The following is a 25,897-nucleotide window of genomic DNA, read 5'->3' as shown; positions in this document are numbered from 1 at the left end:
TCTTATATACCCCTGTCGCACTGACATCAGGGAGGAGGCGACAGCAACCAACGCCGGACCAAGACTTTGGAACTCGGGCTGACTGGGGAACCGCCTGATGGCAGGATAACCCAAGTGTAATGACTGCAGCAGTGTAACACGATGAACATCTTATACATCAGCTACAATAAACGGCTCTTTTCATATTAGAAACCAAGAAACAATTAAACTTCTCTTTGAAATGAGTCTCCATGACTTGGATTAGTTGGGCTAGCAGCTTTGCTAAAAACAGTGCTGGTAAGTCTCTGTAATTCACAGACTGTTGAAAGAAAAGGATTCATGATGGACCAACTACTAGGTAACTGTTTGGAAGTTCAACGTAATGCTAATTACTCAGTAGACGGAATGGCAACAAAACATTTAATCAAAAATGTAGCTCACTAACAATGTGTCGCAGAATCCTATAAAGGCTGTGTAGCCGTCACTAAATGCTTGTTACAGGCTTCTTTACAGCACAAACGTATTCTGTCATCAGACCCCATGATCAACCTCAAGTAGCAGACTCTACCATCACTGCAGAGATGCAATATGCACAGGAACCTCTCTTACAGTTTTTGTTAAAAATTAAGTCAGGAGTGCATCATGACAAGTTGAATCAAGCAGCAGTGAAGATCAACTGATCCTGATCCAATAACTAGAAAGAAATAAGGGATAGGATCACCTACATAGAATAGCAATATAGTTATGGAACTGCAAAGTTCAGTGAAAGGGCCTTGCATGCTAACCACTAACAGTCTGTCAATCTAGTGCTGCCAACCTATAAAACTTACTGTATGACGTGGCAAGTTATTCCAAAGATTAAATAAACACAGAACTGTGCAACATCTCAGTGATGCAGATGAACACTTGGCATTACGGATAACAGTGTCTTAAGTATGATCCTAACAGTAATGCATCATCTCAAGCCACAGAACCCTGGAAAAAGTGCAGCTATATTACTTACATCTAGCACGAGCCGATTGTTCCAAAACCTGTGCAAGAATACTATTTCTCATTTCAGCCTCCCTAAAACAAAAAAACACTCACATTAAATTCAGATTAAAAGCACTGTTGCTTCTTTTAACAGCTCATTATGACCATAGACCATTTTCCTTCAAAAAATGTAATCATGGAAGACATTTGCAATTAAAAAAAACCACATATCAAGAAAATGTTGACAATAAATAGATTAAGGATTTTAGTCTACCCTCACCTCTTGATCTCAGTATCCTACTTAAGGCACATCAATTAAGAGACAACACTTCAGAGTAAAAATCTGTCTATGTAGAGTTCACAGGTTGTTACAAAAGCAAGTGCCCTAGACCAGTGAGAAGACTAAGTAGTCCAGAGTGATTTGCTCAGAATTAGTCAAACTAACAGTGAAGCCGAACAAATAAAAATTGAAACAAAAAAAGCCAGCAATAAAACCAAATTAAAACACATTAAAAGTAAGCGCTTTTATCTGTGAAACAATGAGACTTTTTCAGACTAAATAATGTAATTCTAAAACCTCAACAAACTAAGTCACATGACAAATAAAGTACAGTTGTGTACACTCACCATAAATGTAGATGTTCGAGTGTATTCACTTTTGCAGTCATTACATTTGGGTTATCCTGCTGGCAAAGTCTTGGGTCCTGCGTCAGTTGCCGTCGTCTCTTCCCTGACGTCAGGTCGTCAGGGGTATATAAGATGCAGCTGAAGCCATTTTATTCAGTTTTTCTTGCCCCAGATGTCAGGTGCCCCCAAAAGGGTAGGCTAAAATTATGTAAATAAAACATACATGCACCAAAATAAGCTTTACCTTCATTTATAAGCAAATACACCACCTAGGCTGTATAGATTAGAGAAGTAAAGATAAGTTCCAGCAAAAATAAGGGGGATGGTGGGTGGGTAACCTGGACTGCAACAGTGAATACTCTCGAACATCTACATTTATGGTAAGTGTACACAACTGTACTATGTTCTTCGTGTTTCACTTTTGCAGTCATTACATTTGGGTTGAGTCCCAAAGCTATGGTTGGGTGGCTGGAGCTAGACAGCATTAGGAGCGGCTATGAGGCCCTGCAGAACTGCAGTGGCAAAGCCTGCCCTGGATTTAGAGTAAAGGGGCAGATTGTAATGTTTTGTAAAGGTACGCACTGAACTCCAAGTAGCAGCCTCTAAGGCGTCTTTGTTTGGTACTCCCCTGAGAAAGGCTGCAGAAGTGGCTGTAGCTCTGGTTGAATGTGGCCTAATGCCCTTAGGCACTGGTTTGCCATGCTGCGAGTAGCAGAAATGAATGCAGTGACCTATCCACTTTGAAATAGTCTGCTTGGAGATGGCCTTTCCTTGTGATGCTGTGGCACATGCCACTAGTAATTGTTCTGTCTAGTGTGGCGTAATGATTGAGGTGCTTACCTTAGAAACACAAGGTGCAGGGTTTGATTCTCACAGAGGGTAATTGGCTAGGCTTAAAATGGTCCATGAGGGCAGTTAGCCTAGTAATAATCTATGAATCTATGAGTTGACTGTGCAGAATCTGATTGTTTTGTTGAGTCAGAAGATGAGGAATTTGAGGTAAAGGCCAGGCTGGGCCTTGAGACAAGCTCTTTAGGATTGGGTACCAGTGCTGGCGTGGCTACTCTGGGGCAATCAGGATCATTTTTGGCCTCTCTTGTCTGACTTTTAGGAGCACTTTGATAAGAAGAGGCATTGGAGGGAAGGCATAAACTGTCAGGGTTTTCCAGCTGAATGATAGAGCATCCACTTTCCATGCTTGAGAGTAAAGTTCTTGTGCAGAATTTCTGTAGTTGGCAATTGTGAGGGGAGGCAAAAAGATCTATGTCTGGGCGTCCCCATTTCCTTGTTATCATGCTGAACACCTGTGGATTTAGTTTCCATTCGTGAGGATCCATGAGATTTCTGCTTAGTTTGTCTGCCAGTGTATTTTTTTATTCCTGGCAGGAATTGTGCCTGCAGATGTACTTGATAGGTCAGTGCTGTGTTCCACAAAGTCATGGCTTGCCTGCATAGGGGGTAGGAATGTGTCCCCCTTGCTTGTTTATGTACCACATAACTGTGGTACTGTCCATCTTTATTAGTAGTGGTCCTGGATGTAGTAGGTCCTTGAAAGCTGCCAGGGCATTCTGTACAGCTAGCATCTCTTTCTGATTGATGTGAAGATGCATTTGTTCCTTGGGCCATGTGCCCTGAATACATTTTCCTGCCATATGTGCCCCCCCGAGGCATAATCCGATGCATCCGTTGTTACTGTCTGCCTGGCTGCGGGTAAGGTGAAAGGCTGTCCCTTGTTGTGGTGACAGGCCTGGGACCACCATCAAAACTCCGGTTGTAGGCACGGAATTAAAGTTATGATCGTCTCCAGGCTGTGGCAATGTGGAGACCAAACACTTTTTAGATACCACTGTAGTTTCCTCATATGCAGTCTTGCATATGGAATTAGTAGAATGCAGGACGCCATGAAGCCCAGGACCTACAGAATTTTTCTTGCAGGGAGCTGGGTCTTTGTTGCCATCATTTGAAAGTAATGAGTCAGTTGCCTTTGTTTGTCTGGCATGAGATAAGCCATCTGGGCAGTTGTATGTAAGCTTGCACCCAGGAGTATTATCTCTTGAGAGGGCACTAGTTTTGATTTCTTTTCGTTTAGTGTACCCTAGGCAAATTAGTAACCTTTTTACAAACGTCAGATGCTTTAGAAGAATGTCCTTGCTCTCTGCTTGAATAAGGCAGTCATCCAAGTAGGGATATATTTGAATTCCTTTTTGTCTGCAAAATGCAATCACTGGTGCCAGGCATTTTGTGAAGACCCTGGGCGCAGTAGAGAAGTCAAAGGGCAGTGCATTGAATTGGTAATGCATTGAGCCTGCTATGAATCTGAGGCATCTTCTGCAAGATTGTCTGATTGGGACATGCAGGTATGCCTCCTTGAGGTCCAAAGTAACTAGCCAAGCCTTCTTCCCCAGCATGGGTAGAAGTTGCTGTAGTGTTAACATTTTGAATTTTGGAACATCCAGGAAAGTATTTAGGATTGACAGGTCCAGTATTGGTCTCCAGGCTTTGTCCTTTCTGGGTACTAAGAAGTCTTGAGTAAAATCCTTGCCCCTGTTCTTGCTGTGGTACTCTTTGAATAGCTCCCATGTCCATGAGAGCAGCAATTTGTTTTTGTGCCTCTGCCCATTGGTTTTGTGGCAGGTCCGGCATACCTTTTGATTTTAGAAGCGTGTGAAAGTGGAACCTGTAACCTTGAGAAACAATATTCAGTAACCATTTGTCCTGGATGATTATATGCCAATTTTTTGAGAAAAGTGCTAGCTTTCCCCCTAGGGGTGCTGCCAAAAGGTAAGTGCTTGGCATGTGTAGAGGGAAGTCATTGTGACTGTTTCCTATAAGGTTGTGATTGGTCTTCTCCTCCTTTGGGGGCTGAAGCACCCCATTGTTTAGGTCTGCAAGAGCCTTGGGGCGGAGATCTGCCTCTTGGGCATCTGTATCTGCCTCTTTGTGGCCTGTCTGACACCGGAAAGGACCAATTTTTTGAAGGCCAGTTTCTGCTAAACCTAGGTGGCTGAACCTGTAAGAAATCCTTTACTGTCTGCAATGATTTTGCTTTATCCTCCATTTTCTTTAACACCTCTTCTGCCTTAACACCAAACAAAGTATCATACTGTAGTGGAGCATCCAATAATTTTACTTTAACATGTTCAGGTAAACTTTGTTCTTTCAACCAAGCATGCCTTCGAATAAAAGAGCCTGTAACTGCGGCTCTACAAGAAGTCTCTAATGAATCAAAACCACACTGTAGAGTATGCTTTCCCACTTGTTCAACTGCATGCAATAAATCCTGCATTTCCTTACTGTCAGGACTTTGAGTTTGAAACCATTTTCTGTTTTAACAAGGACATGAGGTACTGTTGATATTTAAGCATGTGAAACTGGCAATTTAAAGCCCTTACAGCTAAAGTAGCAGAAGTGTAAACTTTTTTTCCCCCCATCTATCCAGAGCTCTGGAATACCTATCCGAGGGGACAGGATTTTTAGCAGTGGAAGCCTTAACCCCTTTAGGACCCTGAGAAATTGTTTCTGGATCTGCAGCAGGGTTTTTGTAAAGAAATTTATGAGAGTCAGGGACCCTGTAGTACCTGTCTGGCTAGACTGGTGCAGGGAGTAGAGAGTCAGGAGACAGACTGGATTCAGAGAAAACATCATCAACAATATCAAGCACAGGGGTAATAGCTAGGGGCCTGTGCTGAGGCAATAAAAGAAAGTCTCTGAGCCTTCTCTTGGATTCTGAATAATCCTGGCTCTCCCAATGGAAATGCTCCCTCATGGTGTGCAGGGTTTCCCCAAAATAATAATCCTCAGGTGGAGAGGCTGAAGGTATAGACTCTTCTGCATCAGAGTCCTCATAGGGAGGGAGAGAGTATCCCTGATCAGAAGAGGAATCAGAGGAAATAGAAACCTGATCAAAGGAATCATAGTCAGTGTCTTGCCTTGGCCTTTTGTCAGGAGGGGGATGGGAAGCACTGATTAAAGTAATTAGGTCTTCGGCCATTTTAAGCATTTGTTTCTTTGGCATGGATGACTGTTCAGGATTATGCTGTACTTGTTTCCTTGTCTTTAATGGTGTTTTTGACTTCGCCTTGGCTGCTGTAGTGGGCTTAATAGTAAGCTGTGAAGGTCTGAAAACACCCTCAGAAGCCGATGCCTGCTCAGCACCTCCAGACCCATCTGAGGCAATAGTTTCCACAGGCCCAATACCTTGAGTTTCCACAGGCCCTGGCGTGGCTGTCAGATACAGCCTGTGACTCTGAGGTAGCAGGTGTCAGGGGCTGCGAAAGCACCTCACTGAGACTGGTCTAGAAGAGGCTTCGTCATCAGTTTTGGACCTCGGATGCCTGTCCTTTTCTTTGTCTTTGCGTTTTTTATAAAATCCGGTCGTCGGTTGTTCTGACGCATTATGTAATTAAACCTTCGGCCAAAATAATGTAAAGCAAAATCAAACCGACGTTTAATAGTGCGTTTGTTGAATCTAGCACAAAACCGACAACTAGTAACGTCGTGGTCAGGGCCTAGGCAAGGAATACAGTAAGAGTGAAAGTCCTTATGAGGTACTTGCTTCCCACAAGAAATACAATTATTAACTTTTACTGACATCTGTGTGGAGCAAGAAAAAGTTTCCCCAATGGGGTACTTAGCTTTATTGAAGACTTCGGTTCTGAAACTCAATTTCGAAAATCTCGGGAGTCGGACGACCGGCACTTGCGAACTGCTTTTGCTTCGGGCACTGCGCGGTAAGAAAGACTGAAGAAAATGGTGTTGGTTGCATCTTTTATACCCCTGGCGCACTGACGTCAGGGAAGAGGCGACAGCAACCAACACCGGACCTAGACTTTAGAACTCGGGCCGACTGCGGGTAGCCTGCCAGCAGGATAACCCAAGTGTAATGACTGCAACAATGAAACACGATGAACATCTTTAGTTTTGTCCCAGTAAAATCTAAGTTGTCTGTGTACGTCCAAAGAATGTAGAATTTTCTCCCCCTTGTTCTGTGGATTTGGATAAAAAGTTAGCAAATGAATTGTTTGGTTAAGGGCTAAACTGGATACCACCTTAGGCATAAATGTAGATTTGTTCTCAGGAAACCCTGTCTGAATAAAAAAATGATAAAGGGTTCCACAGTCATGAGAGCCTGTAGCTCTTGCAGAAGTTATTGCTAGGAGCAGAGCTGTTTTCCAAGATAAGAACTTTATATCCGCAGTTGCAGCTGGCTCAAAAGGGGGTAAGGTGAGTTTTTCCAAGACATAATTGAAGTCCCATGCAGGCATTGGCGTTCTCCTTGGAGGCCTTAAGTTTCTGGCTCCTCTGAGGTACTGCTTTAATAAAGGATGAGAAAAGAGTGATGGCTCTGTATTGTAATGAGCCGAAATGGCAGAGGCATGGATTTTAATTGATGAAAAAGATAGGCCTTTGTCCAGTATCTCAGTTAAGTATTGCAAAATCTGAGGAATATTTGGGACAGCTGTATCAAATCCTTGAGCTTGGTTCCAAGTGCAAAATCTCTTCCATTTCCCAGCATAGGATTTTCTAGTACTAAGCCTTCTTGGCTTCTAAAATGACATCCATCACAGCTTTACTGAGAGGTGTGGTTTGTATGGCTACATTATCTGCCATGCTGCCAGGTTTAGGGTACTGAGTTGGCTGTGCAGGATCGGATTGTTTTGCTGGGATAGTAGATGAGGTAATTTGAGGTTAGGTCCAGGCTGGGTATTGGGACAAGTTCCTTAAGATTGGATACCAGTACTGGCATGGCCAGTCTGGGGCAATCAGAATAATTTTTGTTTTTTCCTGCCTGACCTTTAGGAGTACCTTGGGGAGGAGAGGCAGTGGAGGAAAAGCATATACTGATAGGTTTGTCCAGTTGAAAGATAAGGCGTCCACTTTCCAAGCTTGTCTGTGATAAGTCCTTGTGCAGAATCTTTTCAGTTGATTCTTTTGAGGGGAGGCAAACAGATCTATGTCTGGGCGTCGCCATTTCCTTGTTATCATGCTGAAGACTTGTGGATCCAGGTGCCACTCATGGGGATCCATAAGGTTTTTGCTTAGTTCGTCTGCCAGAGTATTTTCCTTTCCTGGCAGGAATTGTGCCTGCAGATGAACTTGGTAAGTCAATGCTGTGTCCCATAAAGCCATGGCTAGTCTGCACAGGGGATAAGAATGAGTGCCCCCCTGCTTATGTACCACATGACCTTGGTGTTGTCTGTCTTCATCAGTAGTTGTCCCGGATGAAGTAGGTTCTTGAAGACTGTTCAGGGCATTTTGAACAGCTAGCATATCTTTTTGATTGATATGTAGATGCTTTTGGTTTGTGGACCATGTGCCCTGAATGCCTCTTCCTGCCATGTGTGCCCCCCAGGCATAATCTGATGCATCCGTCATTAGGCTCTGTCTGGCTGGGTGTAGAGAGAATGGCTGTCCCTTGTTTTGGTGACAAGCCTTTGCCCACCATCGGAACTCGTGCTGCAGGCAGGGAATTAGAGTAATCATCGATTCCAGACTGTGGCAGTGTTGTGTCCAGACACTTTTTAGGTACCATTCAAATTTCCTCATATGCAGTCTTGCATATGGAATTAGTAAGATGCAGGATGCCATGAAGCCCAAAGCCTGCAGAATTCTTCTTGCAGATAACTTGGCCTTTGTTGCCATTTCCTTGAAATAAGTGGTCAGTTGCCTTTGTTTGCCTGGAGTGAGATAAGCCATCTGGGCAGTTGTATTTAAGCTTGCACCCAGGAATATTATCTCTTGAGAGGGTACTAGTTTTGATTTATTTTTGTTGACTGTGTACCCTAGGCATGTTAAAAGCCTTATCACAAACATCAGATGCTGTAGTAGAATGTCCTTGTTCTCTGCTTGTATGAGGCAGTCGTACAAGTAGGGATATATTTGTATTCCTCTTTGTCTGCAGTAAGCAATTACTGGTGCCAGGCACTTTGTGAAGACCCTGGGTGCAGTAGATAAGCCAAAGGGCAGTGCAGAGAATTGGTAATGCTTTGAGCCCGCCTTGAATCTGAGGTATCTTCTGCATGCTTGATTGATTGGGACATGCAGGTATGACTCTTTTAGGTCTAAAGTCACGAGCCAAGCCTTGCTGCCCAACATGGGCAGAAGCTGTTGTAAGGTCAACATCTTGAATTTCGGTATATCCAGGTAAGTATTTAGAATAGATAGGTCCAGTATTGGTCGCCATGCTTTGTCCTTTCTGGGTACCAAGAACAGTCTTGAGTAAAATCCTTGTCCCTGCTCTTGCTGTGGCACTTGCTGAATAGCCCTCATGTCCATGAGAGCTGTGACTTGTTTTTGAGCCTCTGCCCATTGATTTTTTGACAGGTCTGGCCAACCGTTTTCCCTTGGCAGGGTATGGAAATGAAACTTGTAGCCTTGTGACACTGTCTAGAACCCATTTGTTCTGGGTTATAATGTGCCAATTTTGAGAAAAAAGTGCTAGTTTTCCCCCTAAGGGTGCTGCCAGAAGATAAATGCAGGCATGGGGAAGTCATTGGGATGGTTTCCTGTATGATTGTGCTTTGTCTTCTCCACCTTTGGAGGTAGAAGCACTCCACTGTTTAGGCCTGTAGGATCCTTGCGGCTGTGATCTGCCTCTAGGGCGTCTGGATCTGCCCCTTTGAGGTCTGTCTGAGACTGGAAAGGACCAATTCATTGTAGGCCAGTGTCTGTTAAATCTAGGTGACTGTACCTGTAAAAAATCCTTGACCGTTTGCATAGATTTAGCTTTGTCCTCCATTTTCAACACCTCTTCTGCCTTAACACCAAACAAGGTATCATGTTGTAAAGGAGCATCTAATAATTTTGCTTTAACATGGTCAGGCAGAGTTTATTCCTTTAACTAAGCATGCCTCCTAATGACAGAACCCGTAACAGCGGCCCTGCAGGAGGCCTCCAGAGAATCAAACCCACATTGCAGAGTATGCTTTCCAACTTGTTCAGCTGCATGCAATAAATCCTGCATTTCTTTGTATTCTGCACAATCAGAATTTGTCATAATTTTCTGTTTAAGCAGTGTCATGACATATTGCTGATATTTGAGCATATGAAACTGGCAATTTAAGGCCCTTATAGCCAAAGTAGCAGATGTGTAAATCTTTTTTCCCCATCTATCCAGTGCCCTAGAATCCCTGTCAGAGGGGGGTAGGGTTTTTTGCAGTAGAAGCCTTGACCCCCCTTTGGGACCCTGAGAAATAGTTTCTGGGTCTGCAGTAGGGTTTTTGAAAAGGAATTTATGAGAGTCAGGGACCCTGTAGTATCTGTCTGGCTTAACAGGAGCTGGAGGTAAAGAGTCAGGGGTCAGACAAGAATCCGAGAACGCATCATCTACAATGTCCAACACAGGTGGAATAGCTAGAGGCCTGTGTTGAGGTAGTAAAAGGAAGTCTCTGAGCCTTTTCTTAGATTCTGAAAAATCTTGGCTCTCCCAGTGGAAGTGCTCCCTCGTGGTATGCAAGGTTTCCCCAAAAGAGAAGTCCTCAGGAGAAGCTGAACAAATCGATTCTTCAGCATCAGAATCCTCATAGGGGGAAAGAGAATATTCCTGATCAGAAGAGGAATCAGAAGAAATGGAAACCTGATCTGAAGATGCATAGTCTGTCTCTTGCCTAGGCCTCTTAGGAGGGGGATGGGAACCCCTGATCAAGGTAATTAAGTCTTCGGACATTTTGAGCATCTGTTTTTTAGGCATGGAGGCTTGTCCTTGTGGCTGGTGAACTTGTTTCTTTGCCTTTAAAGGTGTTTTAATCTTTGAAGTCGATTTTATATACAATTGTTTAGGTCTGAATACACCCTCAGAAGCCGTTGCCTGCTCAGCGGCTCCGGACCCAACTGAAGGAATAATCTCCGAGGCTCCAATACCTTGAGTTTCCAGTGGCCTGCCCAACTCCATGTAGGAGTCGGTAGCAGCCTGCGACTCTAAAGTGGCAGGCATCAGGGGCTGCGAAAGCGCCTCACTGAGATGAGTATGCTTAGGAGAAGCTTCGTCGTCAGTTTTGGATCTCGGTTGCCTGTCTTTTTCTTTTTGTTTTTTGTGAACTCCAGTAGTCAGATGGCTATCCGGCGACATTGTATAATTAAATCTTCACCCAAAATAGCTTAATGCAAAATCGTACAGACGCTTAATAGTGCATTGGTTAAATCTAGTACAAAACCGGCAACTAGCAACGTCGTGGTCAGGGCCTAGGCAAGGAATACAGTAAGAATGAAAGTCCTTATGAGGTATTTGCTTCCCACAAGAAATACAATTATTAACTTTTTCTGACATGGGTCTGGAGCAAGAAAAAAAGTTTCCCCAACGAGGTACTTGGCTTTTAATGAAGACTTCGGATCTGAAATTCGAACACGAAAATCTCAGGAGTTGGCCGACCGGCCCTTGCGAACTGCTTCTGCTTTGGGCATCGCGCGGCAAGAAAGACTGGATAAAATGGCGTCGGCTGCATCTTTTATCCCCCTGACGACCTGACGTCAGGGAAGAGGCAACAGCAACCAACGTAGGCCCCAAGACTTTGGAATTCAGGCCGACTGAGGGCAACCTGCCAGCAGGATAACCCAAACATAATGACTGCAACAGTGAAACACAAAGAACATCTAGGTTAGTGCTTTAGCCCTTTCATTTTTAAGTAAGCAACAAAATCTCAGCTGTTGAGTCCCAGTGGATAGCAGGCATTCAGTTTTACCTGCCATGAGTACTCATGCCAACCAAGCTCATTTCAGCATTAAACATTTTGTCAAACCTTTATCATCATCTAAAACAATAAATTTAAAATCAACCACACATTTACCAGTTTTGTAATGTTTGCTGAATGCATTGCTTTCATCCTTCACCTGTACAGCATGGTTTGTGTTCATATATCCTTTTATATAATTCTTTAATGCTGAAGATGAGCTTGGTTGGCGTGAGTACTCGTAGCAGGTAAAACTGAATGCCTGCTGGCCACAAGAACTCTTACTTAAAAAGGAAAGAGCTAAAGCATTAACCAATTTAGTTGTCATGTGACTTAGTTTGGATTTACTGAAGTTTTAGAATTGCGTTATTCAGTTTGAAGAAGTCTCACTGTTTCAGAGACAAAAGCGCTTACTGATAATGTGTTTTTAATAAATTTGGTTTGGTTTTACTGCCGGCTTTTTTGTCATTTGCTCAGAATTACACAGAAGGCAAGAGGAGATGAACAAAATCAAACTCTATAGTACAGGGAGCAGCCCAATAACAGCTTACAGCCTTAATCATCTGTGCTGCCAGAGAGCATAAAATGAATCCAAGCATTTGTTGTAGAAATAAAAGCCAGTCCTCTGGTCTTGCATCCTCAAAGGACAGTGTAGTTTTAGTTCCTCCAAGAGTAACTAATCCCTCAAATAAAAAAGCTATACAATCTCAGCCTCACTACAGGATATGTGCCCACAGAATGGCGTACAGCAACAGTGGTCCCACTCCACAAAGGTAGAGCCTCTACGGACCCTGGAAACTATCGCCCCATAAGCCTGACTAGCTTAGTCTGCAAGGCTATGGAGAGGATCATCATGGAGCTCATAAACAAAGACATTGGGGACCTACACACACTAGATCCTACCCAGTTCGGCTTTGTCAAGGGCAGATCCTGCCTTTTGAACCTGGGTGACTTCTTCGAAACAGTCGCCAAAGCCATAGATGAAGTGAAGGTAATCCACACAGCCTATCTGGACCTTGCAAAGGCATTTGACACAATACCCCACTCGGGCATCATAGATAAGCTATCCAACTTAAATAAAAACCCCTATGTCACAAGATGGGTCGCAAACTGGCTCAAAGGCAGAACCCACAGAGTGAGAGTTGCTGGAGCCATGTCAGACTCGAAACCGGTCACAAGTGGAGTCCCACAGGGTTCTGTCTTGGGACCACTCTTGTTCGGTATATACTTTTCCGAGGTACAGGCAAACGTGGGAGGACTATGGCTCACCAAGTTCGCAGACGACTGCAAACTGGGCGCCATAATCAACTCTCCAGCTGACACAAACATCCTTCAAAAAGGTCTCACAGAGACAGATAACTGGTGCCAGCACCATGGTTTAAAGCTAAATGCCAAAAAATGTATAGTCATACCCTTTGGCAAAAACAATGTGCCCACAAATTAACACATAGGCGGAAACCCATTAAGTACAAAGAAAGTTATTAGGGACCTGGGGACCCAAGTTGATATAAATCTCTCCTTTGAAAACCACATTGCCAAAGTGGTTAGAAATACCTTCTACATAGCCCACCTCATCACGAAGGGTTTCACATCTAGATCAAGAGAGGTAATCGTGCCCCTTTATTCATCCCTCATCAGGCCCATCATAGAATACAATGCCCCTTTTGGAATGTACCTTACCAGACACCTGCAGCAATTAGAAAGACCCCAAAAGTATCTTACCAAGAGGATCAAGGGTCTCAAACAGATGCCATATGCTGCTCTGTTACAAAAACTCCAGCTCTACTCAGTTGCATACCGCCTACTTCGAGGCGATCTATGCCTGACATACAAAGCTATGTCAAATCCAGAATTAATGGACATGCTCCACCTCAGTAAATCTAAATCCCTTAGAGCCACACGCTCGAGGGACGTGAACCTCAGCACAGAAATAAATAGAACTTGCTGGAGGGACAGGTTCATAAACCAGAGGCTCCCTTCGCTATGGAATAGAATTCCAGTTCATGTGAAGCAGAGCACCTCACTGAATCTCTTCAAGAAGAATCTCAATAGGTGGATGGGGGATCGTAGGTTTGTCCCAGGGATTACTCCCGTGTCACTATTAGACAAAGGCACAGTAAACTAAACCTTAAAAAGGGCACAGTATACTCAAATCAAGGGGTGGCGTAAGCCATACAGAATCGGGCTAGGTTTATAATTGCCCCAGGGCAGATAGCCTAGTATGAACCTATGTACTGTCTGTTGACATAAAAACAAGTACATTCTTAACATGGCAACGGATATATGAAAAGGGTATCCCTAAGTTTTATTTAATCCTTTCCAGCAGTGTCCAGCAATATTTTTCAGAAAGTCCCATACTCAAGGAGTGGGGTGCTCATTCTAAATGCTGCCACACATTATAATATCACACAATGACTATTTACACATGCTTGAGCCCAGAGCTCAACATCAGTTACTCCACCAACCACCACTCCCTTTGGGCTAATCAAGGAACAACTTTATTAATTGACTATTATAAATTTTTACTAATTTCATATATTTTATTAATTTTTTCCCTTTGTTCAGGTCAATAGTACATAGTGTATATAAAGGTTTATAATACTTGTTTATTGATGATTGTATCGTAAAACATTATATTATTTTGAAAATAAAAAATTATTTGAAAATGTGTTTAATGCCCTGCTAATATACAAGTATACTTGTCCAGTTTGATGGAAACTCCAACAGAAGAGGCTAGAAAGAAGGGACATGCACCTACAAGGTGGTGGGGTAACAAGATTCCTGACACACCAAGAGGGCTTCTTTCATAGATGAACTAATATGATAAGGTCCTGTTAGCTATGTTCAATATTATGGACCATCCTTGATGAGGTTACATGCTCAAGTTTAATCAGTGGTAGTTAATCACGGTAGACACCTAGTTAATGCCCAAGGAAGAAGTTTAAAAATATTGTGAAGTACAGTCATGCCAAAGATGATGCCTGGATCTAAAATCAGGACAAGAACAACTTGCCTGAAGTGTACAGTGAAGACAAACTTGTCACAGAACAATGCCAGCAATGAAGACATTCTTGAAACAAATACTAGAGGCATCTACTCCCAAACAGTGAATTTAAATTAAAGTTTTGTATTTTAAATAACTCTGCAACTGTGTTGTTTTTTCATCCTTCCTTAACAGATGAGTCTCTAATCCCAATGTCGAATCTGTCCTCAGCCACTTCGTTAGACTTTAGGCTCCATTAGCTCGAGCTCCTCCCCTTACCCACAATCCTCTTCTCCTCAGTTACCTCAGATCGTATTTACCCTCTATTCAGCTAACCAGGATATAATAAAGTATCACCAATCATTACCATTCCTAGAAAGAGAAGTAAAAACTGTACCCCCAAAGATAGAGCAAGAGAAGAAGGTGAAGGAGCACTGGAGCTCATGTAGCAAGACCAACAAGGAAAAAAAACCCTCAGGATATACTAGGACACTACAAAATAGGAAGGGGGTTGGAGGAAGGATGAAAACAGACAGCACAGATGCAAAGTTATGACAAGTACATAACTTTAATAAGTAGCAACAACACCGACAAAGCTGTGGTAAAATTTAAACCGCTTTTCAAAAACTAATTATTAGTTTAAGTCAATATTATGGACCATCCTTGATGAGGTTACATGCTCAAGTTTAATCAGTGGTAGTTAATCACGGTAGACACCTAGTTAATGCCCAAGGAAGAAGTTTAAAAATATTGTGAAGTACAGTCATGCCAAAGATGATGCCTGGATCTAAAATCAGGACAAGAACAACTTGCCTGAAGTGTACAGTGAAGACAAACTTGTCACAGAACAATGCCAGCAATGAAGACATTCTTGAAACAAATACTAGAGGCATCTACTCCCAAACAGTGAATTTAAATTAAAGTTTTGTATTTTAAATAACTCTGCAACTGTGTTGTTTTTTCATCCTTCCTTAACAGATGAGTCTCTAATCCCAATGTCGAATCTGTCCTCAGCCACTTCGTTAGACTTTAGGCTCCATTAGCTCGAGCTCCTCCCCTTACCCACAATCCTCTTCTCCTCAGTTACCTCAGATCGTATTTACCCTCTATTCAGCTAACCAGGATATAATAAAGTATCACCAATCATTACCATTCCTAGAAAGAGAAGTAAAAACTGTACCCCCAAAGATAGAGCAAGAGAAGAAGGTGAAGGAGCACTGGAGCTCATGTAGCAAGACCAACAAGGAAAAAAACCCCTCAGGATATACTAGGACACTACAAAATAGGAAGGGGGTTGGAGGAAGGATGAAAACAGACAGCACAGATGCAAAGTTATGACAAGTACATAACTTTAATACCTGATGTTGTCTTTTTCGTCCATTCCTTAATGTATGGGACACAGTCCCCAGTTAGAATAACCCTAGGTGGTCCTTAAGGAAGGATATTCTGGAGTACAGCTGAGCCAAACTCTGCCACACTTCCAATTTCTAAGGTGTGGTCATTAGACCATGTAGCAGCTGCACAAATGTCATATACAGAAGCTCTGGACCAAAAAGCATGTGATGTGGCTATAGACCTGGTGGAATGTGCCTTAGTTGATTTAGGCAATGATAATCCTTTACTAAAAAACAATGCAAATCAGTGAGCCATCTAGCCAAGACACTTGTGAAACTGTTTCTTTTTCCAAAGTCAAGTTGGGCAAAGCAAACAGCTGTTCTGACTTTCTTAAATCTTTAGTCCTGTGACAGCCCTAACTTCTAAACTTCTCTAGCATGTCGAAGGGCCAGATGCTGGCGTCCTCTCCTGTCCAGTTGGTGAATTTGGGAATATTGAGGCAATGCTACAATTGCCTCATGTACACTGACAACCCTCTCCTCCTCCCACATAACACAAATAATTGCGAGAGATGCAGCTATTTAGCCAAACTGGAGGCTGAGCTCTCTCAACTCAGGACTGGCAAGACCAGACAGGAGGAGAAGGCAACTACACACACCACAAAACCAGTCTCACATAAAGCTATCACAACAATGAATCAAACACATAAACACACAAAGTCATACTCGGAGGCTCTGAGCAAAAATGTACCTAAACAGCAGAGGCCTCCAAAGCAGACATCCAAGCAACTGCCACCTCATGACACACCACAGGCAACACATAAACCACAAAATCGGTGTGCAAAGCAGTCACAGCCCTTAAGGCCAAATACAACACCAAACATACTTGTCATAGGTGACTCCATAGTCAGACACACTGACGTCCCACTCACCAGGCTGAACAAGGAGAGAGTCACAGTAAGCTGCCTATCGGGCGCTAGAATCCACCACATAACCCAAGCACTCAGGTCACTCCACAGCAAGTATAAATATGACACAGTCATTGTCCATGCTGGTGTGAACGACCTGAGACGTACCTCCCTGGACTACATGAAAAGAGACATAGAGGAGCTCTCTGATTATGTAGCCCAGGCAGGTATGACCCTGACCCTGAGCAGTATCCTTCCCTCACCAAGAATGATGCCACAACATAGAGACAAGATGATCAGCTTTAACAATTGGCTTAATTTCTGGTGTCATTCAAAGGGGATCCAGTGTCTGTCTGCCTGGAATGACATGCTTGACAAGCCACGCTGCTTCGCAAGGGACGGCTTGCACCTGTCACCCCTGGGATTCCGGATATTGGCTAAGGCTCTTGCCACCCCCATAGTGCCTTTTTTAGGCAAGGCTCAAATTCTAAACCTACCACCCTAGAAAACAAAAATGGGAAGAAACTAAGGGTAATGCTGCTCAATGCCAGAAGTCTAAATCTCAAAATGCACGCTCTCGAGGCCCTTCTCAGTATGGAGAACATCGATGTCTGTGCTGTGACTGAAACCTGGTTCAAGGCTCCTGAGAGCACACCAGCACTATCAGGTTTTACCTCATATCATACGTTCCGACCCCAAAACCCGGACCACACCACAAAAGGAGGGGGTGTATCCATATTCATCAAGGATACCCACACCTCCAGGTTGGTGGCAACGCACAAAGCATCGGAAACCATCCAGGTGCAATTAACCATAGGCAAAACTGCTCTACAATTTGTAGCATGCTACAGGCCACCCTCTCAAACTCAGGAACCCCACACAGCCTTCCTGAAGACACTGGAGGGTATAAATGCATCTCCAAACACCATTATATTGGGTGACTTCAACTACCCGAATATAGACCGGGAACATTACTCAAGCCCCAACTTTCTAGCCCAAAAGTTCCTGGAGTTCATAAATTCAAATGCCATGGAACAACTAGTCACCGTTCCCACAAGAGGAGAAAATATACTAGATCTCATCATCACAAACATGGGGACAAAATGCTCCACACCGGAAGTATAGCCCTCATTGGTGAGATCAGATCACAAACTTATCTCACTGGAAATCCACATCCCGCCCCCACCCCAAACAAAAAAGACCACAGTGAAGAACTTCTCTAAAGCAAACTTCACACTACTCAAGACTGGTGTGGTATCCTTCAAGGCCCCCGAGCCAGTGGAAACCACAACTCAAGCTGCGGAAGCCCTTACAAATGCCTTCTACGAACACCTCCAGGACTGCATGGATCAGGCAATCCCTAATAAAACCAAGATTCTTTCCACCAAGGGCAAACGTCCAGTCTGGTGGACCCCAGCCATAAACAAACTTTACAATAAGAGGAGAAAGCTGTTACATGATAGAGCAAAATCCATAAAAGAGAAGACACCCTTGATCATTATTAGTAAAAAAATACGAGCACTCATAAAATCATCCAAGGCCAAATTTGAGAGAAAAATTGCAATAGATTCAAAAGACAATCATAAGCTATGTTAGAAACCTGGGTGGAAACTCCCAGATATGCGCAGAATTAGTCCAAAATGATACAAAAATCACTGAACCCACAGACATTGCCAACATACTGGCAGACAGGTTCAGTGCAAACTTCACCCCCCCTCTCCCCCCCCAAAAGGAGAGATAACTATCCCAGCCGAGTGTAGCCTCCCAGACATCTCTAATGCGCAGGTGAAAGCTGCTCTCTCTAAAGCTAAAAACACAGCATCAATGGGACCGGATGGTGTCCCCGGCTGTGTGCTACACGAACTCAACGAGGAACTAAACCCGCATATAAGGCAGCTGTTTAATCTTAGCCTTACCACAGGATACGTGCCCAAGGAGTGGCGTACGGCAACTGTGGTCCCACTCCACAAAGGCGGTACCTCTACGGACCCTGGAAATTACCGCCCCATAAGCTTAACAAGCCTGGTCTGCAAAGCTATGGAGAGGATCATAATGGAACTCATAAACAAAGACATAGGGGACTTGCAGACATTGGACCTGACCCAGTTTGGCTTTGTCAAGGGCAGATCATGCCTTTTGAACTTGGTCGACTTCTTCGAAACAGTCACCAAGGCCACTGATGAGGGAAAGGCAGTCCATACAGCCTACCTTGACCTTGCAAAAGCTTTCGACACAATACTCCACTCTGGTATTATAGAGAAACTTACCAGCTTAAATGTAAACCCATAGGTCACAAGATGGGTTGCAAACTGGCTAAAGGACAGAACCCACAGGGTTAGAGTTGCTGGTGCCATGTCAGACTCCAAGCCGGTCACAAGTGGGGTCCCACAGGGCTCAGTCCTTGGCCCCCTGTTGTTCGGCATGTACTTCTCAGAAGTACAGGCAAGTACAGGCAAACATAGGAGGGACTATGGCTGACAAAGTTTGCAGATGACTGCAAACTGGGCGCCATAGTGGAAAGTACATCGGACACAGATATCCTTCAGAGGGGTCTCACGGAAACTGATAACTGGTGCCAGAGCCATGGCCTGAAGTTAAATGCCAAAAAATGTATAGTCATACCCCTTCGGGAAAAACAAGACCCCAAGCTACCATATAGGTGGCAATCCATTAAGCACAGAAGAGGTTATCAGGGACCTGGGGACCCAGGTTGACAGTGGCCTTTCTTTTGACACTCACATTGCTAAAGTGGTTAGAAAGACCTTCTACATTGCCCACCTGATCATGAAGGGATTCACATCCAGATCAAGTGAGGTCATTGTTCCCCTGTACTCTTCACTTATCAGACTAATGATCGAGTACAATGCCCCATTCGGGATGTATCTCACCCGACACCTGCAGCAATTGGAGAAACCCCAAAAGTTCCTCACCAAAAGGATAAAGAGACTCCAAAATCTGTCATATGCTGCCAGACTGAAGAAACTCCAGCTCTATTCAGTCACATACCGCCTGCTCAGAGGTGATCTGTGCCTGACATACAAGGCTATGTCCAACCCGGAATTAATGGACATGCTCCACCTCAAAAAATCCAAATCTACCAGATCCACTAGAGCAAGCAACTTAAACCTTAGCACGGATATAAATAGGACATGCTGGAGGGATAGATTTGTCACCCAGAGACGCCCTATGCTGTGGAATAAAATCCCAGTCCATGTGAGGCAGAGCACCTTGATGGCTCTGTTCAAGAGAAATCTTGACCGGTGGATGGGAGATCGTAGGTTTACCCCGGGAATCATCTCTGTGTCACTGCTGGACAGAGGCACAACAAACTAATGGGCACAGTATTTTTTAACATAAGGGGTGGTGTAAGCCACAAAACTTTGGGCTAGGCTTATATGTATTATAAATGCCTAAGGGCAGATAGCCTAGTATAAACCTATGAACCTATGAACCTATATAGAATCAAAGTTGTCTAGGAACATCCAACAAATGAAGCATGTATTCTGCCTTGTTGGAAAAGTTTGTAAAGAGGACTGAGACAGTAACTGTCTTTTCTAAAACACCACCTTAGGCGGGAAGGAAGAGTCTGAAGGAATACCCTTAAAACCTTTATGAATTATCACTTGTGACACAGAAACATTTACATTTAAATAAAAGTAATCAAACTGTATTAATATGTTCACGTTTATAAACATTATAATTCACATATATTGCTATATAGATTTACTATAAAAATTAAGAATCGCAGTCCTTTGTGTATTCATTTGGTCAAAAATAAATGTCAGAAAACAGCGGTTGTTGTTGTTGTTGTTGTGTCTTTCAACTTTTCCCGGTTAGGGGTCGCCACAGCGGAACTCCGGTCCGCTAATGACTGGCAGTTGATTTTTACGTGCTGAGTTGCCAGCCCTAACGCACAACCTTCAACGAAGGTATGCCCATTCACGCATGTCTCCACGCAGAAAAACTGCGGCAATTTTGATAATTCGCAATTTGATATTATCCACATTACCCAGGTTACCTCTACTTCCGGTGATGTTTTACATATGTTTTGCAGGGGGCAAGCCCCCCCCCTGCACCCCCCACCCCCCTGCATACTATATATATATACAAACCTACAGATCGCACTACAGGAAAAGGATAAATTTCCTCATCCCCGCTGTAGTGCGATCTCCAATCAGAACCCAGACCTCATATGAGTGAATGCACACCAGCATTGGCTAAGGTGGATTTGAGCATTTTCAGATCGGCGTTACAGAACTTGGGAACCATGCATTCGACCATCTCAGTTTTGCATAACTGCCGTTTAACGTTTTCATAGTAAACAGCTATATATCATATAATCTAAGCAACATTACATACATTATTCAATTCTTGCCTTTTTTTTTTTTAAACTAGTAACATTTTTGTTAAACCATCACAACATAGGCAATCGGACGTTTACATAAATGAAAACAAACCACAGACACAATCTTAGCTGCAAGCATTTTACATCACATACGATACTGACACACTCACAGTTGCAAACACTATACACCACTTATAATCTACCCAATCATTTTCAGTCAAACACTGCATAGCTCAATTAAGTCCTGCCTTCTTTTAAACCTCATTCCTCACCTGTATGTACTGTTCTCACAATTCCCATTTTTCCCATGTATTCTGCTCTCACCCCTTTCTAAAGACCTCAATTCCAGTTTTATCTATGTTACTATATTCACCACTTCTAGTATAGCTGGTTTAGATTCTGATTTCCATTTTCTAGTAATTGCTTTTTTGGCAGCCGCCATAATTTGACAGCCAAGGCCTAACCATGTCTACGCAGTTCTGATTCTACACCATAGCTCGAAAAAAATAATCTCCCTTGTCACACCAATCTGCCCACCCAGCATCTTGACAGTGCATCCCAGAAGGAATCCTTAAAGTCCACTAACTCACCACACTCCAAGAAAATATGCTCCCGATTACCGCTTTCTTCATTTTCACTCCTCCATTTCCTGTCTACCTGAGGAAAACTTCTCTGGAGTCTACTTGGGGTATAAAAATATCTATGTAAACATTTCCAAGGAAAAATCCTAAATCTTCTAGATTTTGCTGCATAATTGACAGACATACATATATCCTCCCATTGTTTATTTGTGAATTGCTTATCCAGTCTCTCTTTCCAATCCTTTCTAACCTCCTCTGATTGATTCTTAATAGTTATCATGCAATATTTTATATGCTCTACTAATTACTCCTTTTTAATGGTAGCTTCTGTTCTAGATTCTACTAAAAACACTACCAGTGCTGGTCTTTTGTTTAAGACCCCGCTATTTCTTTCTTTTTGCCTACACTGTGATATCAATCTATGACAGGGAAGGCAATCTCTAACCTGCAGTCCAAATAAATTCTTGGCGTCTTCCCATTCTGTCATCTTTCCCTTTCTAGTTATTTGCTCCCAAAACCTTGGTTCCTTTGTCAGTTTTCTCCAACAAATTCCAGCCCCTTCTTGCCTATTGTCTACATCCCTAATTGCAGTCATCCCTTTCAGCAGAATCTCCTTTTTCCATTCCCATGTTGGCTTAATCCTTAGGATACTTTCTGCTACTCCTTATGAAAAATCAGGTAAGGTAGAGGAGAATAAAGCACTTGGACATCTGATGGCTGTCTAGCTGATGTAGTGGTGACCAAGAAGAGAGTTTTCCATAGCAAAAACTTTAATTCTGCCTTTTCTGAAGGCTCAAAGGGAGGTTAAGTCTAAGCTTGAATGATAACTGTTAGGTCCAGTGGAAGAATGGGATCTTTAATAGGGGGCTAGAGTAGAAGAGTGTCCTTAAGAATAATCTCACACAATTTCAAGGAAGCTAGAGAGGAATAGTTTTCACCCAGGTGAAAATTTAAGATGGCAGCAAGTTGTACTTTGTCGAATAACTAGCTCCACTACTGAAAGTGTTAGCGAGAAAATCAAGAGCAGCTGGAATAGGTGCTGAAAAAGGATCTAATTATCCCTGAAGGGCCCAAACTGAAAATCTTTTCTATTTGCTCTTGTACATCTTCCTGTCTTCCTGGCAGAAAAATGTTGTGATGTAAATATGTGACAAACTAGGGAAGAAAGCTATCACTGGAAGTGGAGAAACCATGCAGTCTATTTGAAGGACTGGATGTCCACACACGTAGGACAACCTGTGCGGGTGAGAGAGAAGGTCCTTAAAAGGCTCCAGCATCCAGGGAGCATGAACCAGATGAAGCCTCAGGTAGGGGAATGACATTTGGTGAGGCCAGAATACAGCAATGAGGATTACACCTTTGTCGCTAGTCTCTCTCTAACACACATGACAAGCAGACAGGGTATTTCATTTAGAGGCTTTAATACACAGAAACACATCATGGAGAGCAGCATCACAAAATACAAACCCGTTAACAGACAAACCTTACATCGGTTTACTATCAAAATTTCGAACCGTACACCGTCGACTACTATCGTCGAACACAGAACGGTAATATCGATGTCAAAAAAACAATCAAGGAACGGGTTTTAACATGGGTCGAGGTAGGTGTTCAGTATTATTCCGAACTACAAACATTTCCCCTACCTCGACCCATGTTAAAACCCATTCCTAGATTGTTTTTTTGACATCGATATTACCATTTTAGAACTTCAGTGTTCGACGATAGTACAGTCGACGGAGTACGGTTCGAAATTTTGATAGTAAACCGCTTGCATCTCAACTGCTTATTATAAGATGGCAGTCTAGCTTGCATGTGCTCAGTATTTATACACCTTGTGCAAGCCCTTGGATAGCTTCTTAAAGGTACAGACACACACACTGATCTACGACCTTATTCTTCTGCTGCAATGCTTTCTGAAGAAACCCAGGGATGAGGGAAATGGCAGGAAAGGCATATAGGACACCTGGGGGTCAATCACGAATTACAGAGTCTGTCAGTGACTCCTCCTCTGCGGGGATCAGGGCAAAGTACCTGCAACACTTGGAACTGACGAAAGAAGCGAAGAGGTTGCAGCACGTTTGACCCCACTGGAGAAATATCATTTCCACCACTGATTGACAGAGGCCACTTGTGAAGGAGTAAAACGGAACTGCTCAGTTTGTCTGCTAACACACCATTTTTCCCCAGAATATGCACTGCCAACAGAAACAGTCCAAAAGAAATTGCCCATTGTCAAACACTCACTGCCTCTCAAAATAGGGAAAAGGATCCGGTTCCCCCTGTTTGTTGATGAAACATTCTACCAACATGCTGTACATGTGAACAGCAATCATCCCTAGAGGGAAAACATCTTGAAAAGTCTGCAATGCCAGAAGGACAGCTCTCATTTCTGGACACTGACTGATGTGAAGGTTGGCTTCTAACTGGGGCCACATGCCTTGAATTGTCCTTCCCAATTAATACCCCCACCCTAACTGGGAGGCATCCATTTTCACAGTGACCTTGGCCAAAGGTAGAATAAAAGGGCAGCCCAGAGAAACTACTTCTACATGAATCCACTAGGCTATGTGTTGTTGCAAATACAAATGGATGCCATCAGGGGATGGAGTCCTATTGATCACTGCACCGCCAAGTCCACTGTAGAATTCTCACATGAAAATATGCAAAAGATAACACTAGTGAAGCTGATATTGACTCAAGGAGCTGTAACTCTAGTCTGGCTGGAAGGGAATGAAGAGAAAAAATGTGTAATGCTTGTTTTCCTAGGAGTATTTAATCTGGTCTGTGGCAAACTTGTGACCTTGTGTTACTTTATCTATACAGACACCAATAAACGCCAGAGTTTGAGTAGGCGAGAGTTGAGACTTGGTGTAGATTACTGTAACACCTAGTTCTCAGACACAGACAAAGCAAGTAGTCCCTGGTTTGGAACAGTAGAGGATTGGTGGAAGCAGAAAGGAGCCAGCCGTCTATACAAGGAAACACTCAGAATCCATGTAGTCTCACCTGAGTCGTAACCACTGCCATGCACTTTGTGAACACCCTGAGGGCTGTGGTGAGACCAAAGAGCAGGGCTCTGAACTGCTAGTGACCGACTCCCAGCTGGAAACATAGGTACTTCCTGGAGCACCTGGGTATCTTGATATGATAGTAAACATCCTGGAGATCTATAGAACACATCCAATCATTCTTCTGCAACAGGGCCAGGATGGACTAAATCATGACCATAGAGTATTCTGCCAACTAATTTAGATTGCTGAGATCCAAAATTGGTCTTAGGTCCTCTGTCTCTGGCACTAAAAAGAATCTTGAGTAGGTTCCGGATCTTTGTTGGTCTGAGGGGACCATTTTGACTCTCCTCAGCAGCTTTTCTGTCTCTATGGCTGCTGCTTTTCTGTCTCTGTGGCTGCTGCTTTCCAGAATGCGAGTTCCTCTGTTGTGTTTTGGGAATAAAAAGGAAAATGGTATTTAATAACATCTGGATATTATCCTCTCCACACAGGGATCTTTGGTGATGGTTATCCAAGCTTCTGGGTGTAGAGATAATCACCCCCAACTACCTCCAGAGTGCAGCAGTTGGTTGATCCTTTGGGAGGCTGAAAGAGTTTCTCAGAGAAAGTACCTCTGAAGACCTGATGTTGTGGGCCACCTCTGCCACGGGACAGCACCTTCCAATACAGATCCCCCCCATCTGCTGCAGGGGATCTTTCTTCGTAGCAGGCCTGGAAAGAACGTTGCGTTTTCCTGAAAAACATCTTTTTGCCACCTCTCTGGTTCTGGGAGAAGGTCCTTTGAGGAGTAGAAAAATGGAACCCCGTGGCAGAAAATGTCTTCCCATCTTGACTGACCACAGAGAGACTTCTCTTTCACCTTAGGGCTAAACAAGGTAGCACCATCAAAAGGGGCATTGATGAAGGAAGACTTGAAGGGCTCCACAAAAGCACAAAGATGCATTCAGGTGTGCCTTCTAAAGGCTATTCCTGAACCTGCAGCCCGAAAAGCTCCCTCTAAGGCATGAGAAATTAGTCTCATGGAAGAAGTTGATACAGACTGGAGGGTAGCCAGTTGTGAAGACACAGTTTTCATGTCCCCTACAGACATGGACCCCAGAGGTTATTGGAAAACTGTATGATCAATTCCCTCTGAAATTTCATAACATTTGCCAAACAATTCAACAACCTGTGAGAAAAGGTTGCTGAAGCACAGATGCACTTCCCAAAATCTGTCTAAAGCCTGGTACTCCATTAGGGGGAGTTGCATAAGAACACTGTTGACAAGTTCCCTCTTGGTGGCTGCTGCAAACACCATCACATCCACTGTGGGATCCTTGCTTCAGAGAGTTCTATCCTTGGGTGCAAAAAGGTATCCTACTAGATGCGTGGATATGGTTTCCATGACATCCAGATCGTTCAAATACTGTCAGTTAATGAGACCTACCATCTCATCTTCAAGGAAGACTACGCAAGTCATAGCTGAGCCAACTCTGAAAGCCTCAAGAAA

At 43.4% G+C, this 25,897-nt stretch overlaps 1 protein-coding gene across 1 annotated transcript in view; it reads right to left on the bottom strand.

Annotated features, from left to right (window-relative positions):
• PDCD5 (programmed cell death 5) overlaps nt 1-25,897 on the bottom strand; it is a 473,710-nt gene that overhangs the window by 442,440 nt on the left and 5,373 nt on the right. The window contains exon 2 of the mRNA XM_044079507.1: nt 983-1,044. Within this exon, the coding sequence (XP_043935442.1) occupies nt 983-1,044 (62 nt within the window). The remainder of the gene's footprint in view (nt 1-982; nt 1,045-25,897) is intronic.

Source organism: Protopterus annectens, chromosome 8.part0, assembly GCF_019279795.1.
Source record: "Protopterus annectens isolate FY-2018-M chromosome 8.part0, PAN1.0, whole genome shotgun sequence".
Taxonomy (NCBI): Eukaryota; Metazoa; Chordata; order Ceratodontiformes; family Protopteridae; genus Protopterus; species Protopterus annectens.
The sequence above is the reverse complement of the archived record's forward strand: the minus strand, read 5'-3'. Positions and strand labels throughout refer to the sequence as shown.